The following is an 8,935-nucleotide window of genomic DNA, read 5'->3' on the forward strand; positions in this document are numbered from 1 at the left end:
CCCGTGCTCTGTGACGGAGGTCGAGAGGGAGGAAGGCTGATGGGGTGGGGGAAGAGGGAGGAGAAAAAAAAAACACTTTGCTGACGGGTCGCGAAGGGAGCAGAGATCGGCGGGAGATAAAGGGCCAAGGAGAGGGAGAGGAGAATAGCGGGAGGGGGGGTGGGGGGGAAGCTGATGGTTATCAAAATAGGTAGGAAACAACTTTTCCCCGTTTTTGCCTGAGCGGGCCTGGACTAACCCCTCCCCCCCCCCCCCCCCGAATGACTCTAATTAACCTTATGCATAGAGATCGAAATGGAGGAAAAAATTAGAGATATGATCACACTTCAATTGAAATCTAATAATTTTCTCTTGTCATTATACTTACGGGCCTTTTGTGGACTGATCCTCCCTATACATTTTCAATTGCAAACAAAAAGCACGAGTAGACTCTATTAAATATATGCAACTAATTCATTGATTATATTCTAAAATACCAGTTCAAAATTAATGTATTTGGTGTCTATAAATTACATATTTTAATAAGGGTTTTGGCCTTTTGATCCATTTGCATAGGCTTTCAATTGTATTTGGCAGCAATGGCGGCACTGGTGGGGTGGTGCCGCCACAACCATCCTTGGTCTCTCCTGCCAATTGTAGGGGAGGTGGGAGGGTAGGTTTCCCAGTTAAAGAAACCTTGTTGACCCTCATGGAAACAACAATACGAGCATGGGCTGGCCTGATCCCGTTTCCCTCATCCTGCAAAAGAAATAGGCCCAATCCCTGCTTATGGCCCATTTAGCCCCAATATGCCAGCCCATCTCCCTTCCTCAGGGCAGGAGACTGCTGTTCCCATTTGGAGACCGCAGAAACGAAAGGGAAACCAAAAACGGAAAAACCGCCAAAATCTTTCTCAGCGCCATGTTCAATTCTGGTCTTCATCTGCTTCTGATGAGCTTCCTGCTTTCTTCCGATGTTGGGGAACCTTCCGCAGTTCTTCACTCTCCACGGTGTGTTCTTGAAACCCAGATATTTAAACTCCGGGCATGCGTTGCAGGAGATAACCAAACCAGGAGAAGAAAAACGGTTTTTGTTTCGCGAGAACGGCAACTGTTGGGAAATACAACTGTTAATCTTTTACTAAAACACAGAAATTCGAAAAATGAGTTACGTACTGAGGAGTTGAAAGGGAGAGGGACAAGGGTACTTCCAACATACCCCGCGAAAGAGTATAAAGCCCTTGCTTCCAAGACAAGGAATTTCCTCCCCAACCGCACCAGAAACGACAGAATTACAAATTCACATCTGCAGCATCTGCTGCGTTTCTCTTTTCCTCCACTCAAAAACAGTGGGAAGGGGAAAAGGAGTTCTAGAATCCGAAGATTGCTGGGTGGGTGAATGCTTGAACGAATATCTCACTCTCTCTGCCCACACAAATCAGAAACAAAAAAAAAGAGTAGTAATCGAACTGCCTTATGTATGTTTTTTTATTTTATTTTAATTTCCATGAACTAAACTTTCTTCTTTACAGCCCACTCTCCGGAAAACCGAAAGCTCTTGTTCTATTCTCTCAAACTATATACAATACCCTCCACCAAATAAAAAAAGATGTAATTAAACAAAAAAGGAGAAAGCAAGAAGCGCAAGCGAGCTCAAACGAACTCCTCTGGGAAGAATAACCGCACGATCTCCAGATCTTCCTCAACCCTATCAAACCTCCTATCATTCAAAATCTCCAAAACTCTCTCGAACACAAACACTGCACAAGGAATCCTTAACACACCCTGCTGCTCGTACCCGTACTCCTGCGCCGACTTCTTCAGTAGCTCCACGAACACGGGACGGTTCAGCAACTCCGCGCTCACAATAAACCGCTCCATCTCCTCTCCGACGTACACTGGAACATGCCCCTGCGGCACCACCCCGAGGCTCGACCCCCCAGATCGCCGTCCCCTCGACCATTTCGGATCCCATCTTCGCGACATGGACGGCGTGGTCGAATCCGACCGTAACAGAAAATAGCTCGACGAGTCCGCAACTCTGGACAATCTACGAATCAGCTGCTTCATCCTGCAGACTAACCCAGACCTTCAAAGCTAGAAAAAAATGGCGGATGGATCGATCAACCGAGAGCGAGAGAGTGGAGAAGAAACGGAGAGAGGGGGAAGAAGGGAGGCGTAGTGGGCTTGGGTTCGGAAAGCGATATAAATAAGTAATTAAATAATGTAAAAAGTAAAAAAAAAAAGAGTACAGATTGAGAGTACTTGGCGGGTACACGTCGAGATTTACTTAAAAAAACGTCACCCGGGTCGTACCGGCCGAGACGAGATTCAGTTTACTGAGTATTGTAGCTGACGTGGCGAGAGATATGTGGAAAGAAGGGGCCGAGGACCGAGGAAGAATGAAAATATCGCGGAGAACGAAAAATAGCGGAGAAGAAAAGGATAAACCGGGGGAAAACGTTGGGAGCGTGATTGGCGTCGCTACTTTTTTTTCCGTAGTCCGTTGCAGTACAATTTTCCGTGAGCCCATCTCGTGTCGTCTTCTGGCCTTTTAACCACTTATCGCTTCTTGTTCCGACATTTTCCGTTTCGTATCGTAAAAAATGTTCCGACATTCTTCTCTAATTACAAAACCAACACGGGTGAACGTGGGCCCATGTGGTTGATTATTTTTCGGTTGGATCAGAAATTCCGGTCCATTCTGTCAACTAGAGTTATGAGTTGTTTTATAGGAAAGTGGGTGAGACGTCGTAATTACAATCCGGTCCGACTAGCTTCGGCCAAATTGATGGACCGTTTGGTCACCTAAAATTGGATATATTAATGTAACAGGCTAACGCAATAAATAGTGACCCAAAAAATATAGTAATAATAATAATTTTTAATAATTTCCCTCCATTTATGCGGGCATTCTCGTCATTTCAAAGTATGACTGGAACGTTTCCGTGACACGAACGGTTTCACGAAACGGTGGAATGGTCGGTAAATGTGTCAAACGAGAGCCTGATATTGACCGGATAAGTTCTCCGATTTGCCTCCCGCCGCTTTCCGGTTCTCCAGAAAATAAAATCCAACGATCACCGTTTGATTTACCAAGGCGAGTCCGATGAGGTCCCACATATTCCAAGTCGGTGCCTGCGCTCCGTACACGTTACTGAGATTTGGTCGCGACCAGGGCGGGGCGGTCCGACACGCCGAGATTTCTTCGGCGTTCGGAAAGTGCTTCCGTTCCCGCCACGAAATAAGGCGCAGGGCCCACGTGGGCCCACATTATTACCTCTGTGACGATCCACCTAAGCCCGTGGTCCTGAGTCGTCAATGTGCCACAGGCGTAAAAGGGTTTTCTCGTGTAAAGCCAAGATTAAGCATCGGTTTTCAACAGTAGGGCTCGCTGCCTGCGTGGTGTTTCCGCTTTGTGACAAAGGCACGTTACTTTACTGGGTCCCACGAGGGCCGACGGAAGTGTCTGTAACGTGGCGCCTTTGTCTATGACACTGGCGACTCCCACTTGTGGACATGAAAAATGTCCGATTGAGTCAGATCGACATGTAAAGTGGTGACTTTTCGCGTCCAGTTGAGACGTGCATGGCTGCGAGTCGCGTCGAAGTTTAAAATTAATTTTGTTTTAATAAAGTTAAACTCAGTCTGACTTGATTTTGATCCAGAAACTTCAGCTTAATTGCCTGGAATGGACCCATTCTAGGGAAGGCATCGAGTCAAATTCCTCTTACACTCCCAGTTAACTAGGACACGGACCCCCGTCCGAAATGCGAAACCCAAATTTGTGCTCGATGATCAATGATCAGGGTGGCACGCGGATCACACCGACAGAAATGGGGGCCAGAGCCGAGAGTGCGATCTCCTTACGAGGGGGGGCAACTTCGGCGTCGCTTTCACGTCCACTTTTTGGCTGGGGGCAGGACGAGGGAGTACGGAAGGAAACAGCCGACCATTTCCGCTTGCTGACATGGGGTTCCATCAGCGGGGTCTTTCATAAAGACCTTTTTTCCGGTTTTATTTTTAAAAAAAGGAATATTCCTTTCATTGGCTCCCACAAGATGGTCCACGTGGCTTGTTTGGTTGCGTCAGTTACGCCGTTTCAGATAGAATAAAAGGGAAGTTTCGAAACTCCCTTTCCGAATTTTTGCTACTACAGCATTGACGACTGCCGTCGCCCGCATCTAGGTGTCCCCGTCCGTTCAATCGTGATCTAACGGCAACCTACAACTCTCTTACAGGGCTGACAAGGTCGGGATCGGGTTCAAGAAAACCGGATCCACTCTGCCAACCTCCTAAGGCAGTGGAGACCGGATCAGGTTTTAAGAATTCGACCCGACCCGATTTGAGGACCCCACTGAGTTTTAACTCCGTGGGTCAGAAACGGGATTGAAGAAAAAAAACCTGTAGAGGTTCAAGGCAGGGACCTGTTTTATCAAATCTGATCCAAACCCGGTTTGACACCAATCCTAATCCGATCTAATAAAATTATAATTATTTTTTTAAAAAATAAATTATTACATATTTTTTTCCAGCTGTGTAAAAATCAGTATTTTGGATTAATGGGATTAATTTATAAAAAAAGGAGTTGATAAATTACTCTCAACTTTCCCCTTTTTCCACTAACAACTTCAAAGAGTCAGAGTTCCAAAGCAAGTCAAATCTTCCATTTTGGACTCCTAGAGTTTGAAGTTTGAAGGCATCCATCCATTCCTTGCCCTTCCAAGGTGGTCTAACAAGGTCACACTCCATATTAATGTGGTTGGCCCTATCTTGTCCACCCTTAGTTGGCAAGGGAACTGAAAATACAAAAGTTGAAATAAAAGGGTATTGGAATTTTAAGTTTGTTCCTTTTCTTGGATTCTCATCCAATTATGTAACATGTTCATGTGCTCCATTCCATGACAACGTTATCGGTCTTTTCTTTTTAAGATTGATTTTGCTTGTGACATCGTATCCTCCCAATTGTAACTAGATATGTGTCAAATGTTACACATGTCGGGCGGTGATAGAAATTTTTTTGAAGGTTACATTCCAACTCAAATCTTCAAAATTGGTATTTTATTTTCAATGATAGATAGCAAGAATGAAGAAGGGATCACAGCTAACCAAATCAAACCTGATTTAAATGTACCCTAAGCCTATGGCAACAATGAAGTCTCACATGTGGACACTCTTTAAACATATCTCATTTGATGTTGTTGCCTCTCCTGGGCACATTAGAGGGTAGGGACCAAAACTAGAACCGGCAGATTGTGATGTGTCACCGACATTTTTGACATGATTTCTAGATCTAAGGATTGAAGGATTGGGGCGGATTTTTCCTTAGACTTGGAGATTTTCATGTAATTATGCTTAATTATTTTATTTTTCCTATGTTGAGTTTTTATTGTTAAATTCTCGTCAAAAATGACTGCAAATGAGACATTATTGTCAACCGTACTCGGAGCATCACGGCCAAGTACTTGTTTGTCCGTTTGTGAGGAAAGAAAAGTCCAAGCTGCTTGGACTGGTGTAGTTGGGGGTAGGGAGATGTGCTCATTAATTCATGACCTAACCCTAACCCATGGTCTCGTTCTCATTCTTGGTTTTGCAGTGATTTTGCAGTGATTTTTTTTTTATAACCAAGTAAAATTTTATTTTATGAACCAATTATGTTATAAAAATCGATTTCATAATGATATCGATTAGATGTTATTTTATTGAAAATAAAATAAAATAAAAAGAAAGAGAAATAATTCGACAAAGGGAATTTAAACGCCCTATATCCAACATTCAAATTGCCCTTGTACTTACATTTCTATAACTATTTAATTTGTTTTATGGAGCAAGATATGGAAATAAAATATTGGTAGTCCTAAATTGGCAATTTTGTGACCCATCTAGTGCCATTTTTCAAGAAATACTAGAAAACTATATCTAAGGTAGAAATTGGCGGTCAAAGAGCATTAATGTCCCTTTATTTCCTGAAAAATATTAACCTATTTTTTAGGAATGAATTTTCTATCTTTTATTTAAAAATTATGTTAATAATTATAGGGAAAATAAGATTTTAAATTATAAATTTCATAAAAAAAATTATAAACAAAAGAAATAAAGCTAACTTTTCTTAGAATTAACATTTTCAACCAGGGGAAGAAGTCACTTTCCTATTAAATGGAAGGGATTGCATGACCTTGTCTTCTTCTTAAATTATGATTGATTGAATCATTGACATACATCGTATATAACATAACTGGTTGGGTGAAACCCAGTCTTATGTATGGGGGAGGGAAGAGCAACTCCCTCTGTTTCGATGCAAGGCTTTGCACCGAGAAGGGGAATGGGGGGGAGGGAGGTGTGGCCCTTCTTCTTGCTTGTTGCCTATATCTTGTGTCTTTTAACTGCAAGTAGATTTGCATTACATTTCAGAGCAAGAGTGTAACAAGAGAGTCAGAGACAGAGCTAATGTTACAAAGAGGTGTTTGCTCCCAAAGCCTCTACCCACAGTCATTCCACTAAACTGACCCAGTTAAAGAGGTGGAATGCTTTGTTCATTCCTGAAAAAGTTCTCTGGATCAATCTTACCTTTCACCAGTGCCAGCCTCCTAAAGTTAACACCAAAATATTTCTCCCCCCAGACCTTAGATTGTGGGTAACTTGGCTTGTCTGGATCATTCTTCCCCAAGTCTAGATCCTTACAGTTGATATATTGGCCTCTGGGTGACTTTGATACATATGGACTCAAGTAGTTGTACAGCTTCCTAATCCAACCCAGTTGCCTTTCTTCATCCTCATCACTTTGCCAAGTAAACAAGTACTGTATATTGTATCGATTACCTTTTCTATGTGGGAATGGGATCTCAGAGTCAGAGATCTCGCTCATTCTCCCGCCCATGGGATCCCAAATCATCATCCCGTTGGGATCTTCCATCAAAATCTTCCAAGCTTCTTCCATGGCGTTTTTTGGAATGATTTCCTTAACGTAGTCATATTTTATCTTGTAAGCTGGTTGGACTGGTGATCTTGATCTGTCTAATAAAGCATTTCTGGGCGATCCATCTGGCAATCCTGCAAAAGGAAAAACTGAATCGATCCAACTCATTTCTGTGCAGTGTTTGGGCTCCAGACCCAGCTCAGGGAAGCTGTTCTGGATCAGAGGGAGGCTCTTGTTGACACCCCATAAAGCCAATGCTCGGAAGGAGGCTCGGATTGTCATTTGTTTAGTTGTGTCAGCTACATTCGCAGCTTGAAGTGTCACTGCTAGATAGATGCGTTCATGGAGTTTGTCTGCTATTTTCTGCCATTTGTAGACGAGCTCTGTAGCACCTTCTTCTCTGTTCTTGGCAATGTTGCAGAGAGTCACGGCAGGAGGAACATAAACCAGCTTGATCTTCCATGAAAGGATCACACCAAAACTTGCTCCCCCACCACCTCTGAGAGCCCAAAACAGGTCTTCACCCATGGATCTTCTATCCAGCAGTCTCCCATTAACATCGATTATTTTAGCGTCCAGAATGTTATCAGCTGCGAGACCATACATCCTCACCATGTTGCCGGTGCCTCCCCCACTCAGATGCCCACCAACGCCCACTGTGTGGCAGTATCCCGCCGGGAAGCCATGGATCGAGCTTTTCTCAGCTATACTATGATACACCTCGCCAAGAGTTGCTCCGGCCTGAACCCAAGCCGTGCCATCATCTTCATTGACGGAAATATATCGGAGACGGGAGAGATCAATCAGCACAAACGGGTTATGAGAGGTATAAGACAGGCCTTCGAAGTCGTGCCCCCCGCTTCGAACTCTCACCTGCGTATCGTGCTTCTTGCAGCAGATTACAGACGCTTGAATCTGGGAATAATTTGTAGGTGCGACGATCAGGAGAGGTCTAGAGTTTGAAGATGACAGGAATCTCGTGTTCCTGATAGATGATTGCAAGAGAGAAGAGTAAGACGATGTATTCGGGGTGTGAACGACTCCATGGCTGTAGAATCCCATATGATTTTGGATGCATCCGAGTAAGGGCTCATGTGCTGAAACTAAAGAACCTGGGAGAAGAAAGAAGAGAAGAGCAGTGACTGCTCTGAAGCACAATTTCTTCATTTGGTTCGTTCGACAGTTGGATCGACCATGGCAGTTTAAATGCCTTCTGATCATCGGATTACAAGCACAGCTCGTTAGATTCGTCACTTCATTCCAAGAAAGAGTAAACCAGAATCCTTCACGTTTGCTTAAAATAACAATTAATGGGATTTGGTGCTACGTTCACATCTGATGAATCGCACTTGTTTCCATGTGAGTATGACAGTCATCAAGATCAAAACACGGTACCTCCACACCTTCAATCATGCAACATAGAAAAAATTATGGAACCGAGGATGAGCTTAAGATTTGATTACTTTCAATCACAAAACGTGAATGAAATGAGACCCATTTCGGTAGGTGATAGGTTTCATTCACTTTCTATATGTGAAGGGAGAGAACTAGTACTTTATTCACTTTTCTTGTCTGCTTAAAAGAGAAATTCTACTACTGCTAATACATGGGATAGCAGATTTGAACTATCTTAAAAGATACAAACTCTACTAGTGCTAATACATCTGATGGGAGGGAACTGTGGACAATAACTCAAAACACATTAGAAAGGTGGGATAATCTGTTCATTGCTCAAGAAATTATGCCTGCCAACCTGAGCCTTCACAAGGGATTTCATGCCCTGCTATTTCGTTCGTCTTTCCCCCCGAAGGCTCCCAGACCATTATCCCTGATCCCTGTTCCAGAAACAACTCCGACAGCCCCCTCAGTGCAGTTTTAGAATAGGATTTTTCACAAGGTCGGATTTATCCTTGAAAGAGGCCTTTGCACCTGGTGGTGGCTCCCTGGTGAGCAGAACCTCTCTGGGTGAACCAGATGGGTATCCTCCGAAGGTGATAATAGAGTCTATCCAGGTAGTCTTCTGACATTATTTTTCCTTCAA

General features: G+C 43.5%; 2 protein-coding genes across 2 annotated transcripts; both read right to left on the bottom strand.

The window, feature by feature from the left end:
* Nucleotides 1–1,453: 1,453 nt before the first annotated feature.
* On the bottom strand, nucleotides 1,454–2,137 carry LOC137952206 (auxin-responsive protein SAUR71-like). The gene has a single exon (XM_068799282.1). It carries the CDS (start codon nucleotides 2,046–2,048, stop codon nucleotides 1,632–1,634), a length of 417 nt encoding a protein of 138 aa, XP_068655383.1. The 5' UTR covers nucleotides 2,049–2,137; the 3' UTR covers nucleotides 1,454–1,631.
* A 4,352-nt stretch (nucleotides 2,138–6,489) lies between these two features.
* Nucleotides 6,490–7,956, bottom strand: LOC137951288 (tetrahydroberberine oxidase-like). The gene has a single exon (XM_068797875.1). It carries the CDS (start codon nucleotides 7,954–7,956, stop codon nucleotides 6,490–6,492), a length of 1,467 nt encoding a protein of 488 aa, XP_068653976.1.
* Between the last annotated feature and the right edge of the window lie 979 nt (nucleotides 7,957–8,935).

This window comes from Aristolochia californica, unplaced genomic scaffold (genome assembly GCF_029961685.1).
Source record: "Aristolochia californica isolate CCGP_79_NKW_82.1479 unplaced genomic scaffold, dmAriCali1.0.hap1 SCAF_15, whole genome shotgun sequence".
Taxonomy (NCBI): domain Eukaryota; kingdom Viridiplantae; phylum Streptophyta; class Magnoliopsida; order Piperales; family Aristolochiaceae; genus Aristolochia; species Aristolochia californica.

Excerpts from the sequence above, each read along its gene's own strand:
- LOC137952206 (XM_068799282.1), bottom strand. The coding sequence starts at position 2,048 with ATGAAGCAGCTGATTCGTAGATTGTCCAGAGTTGCGGACTCGTCGAGC.
- LOC137951288 (XM_068797875.1), bottom strand. The coding sequence starts at position 7,956 with ATGGGATTCTACAGCCATGGAGTCGTTCACACCCCGAATACATCGTCT.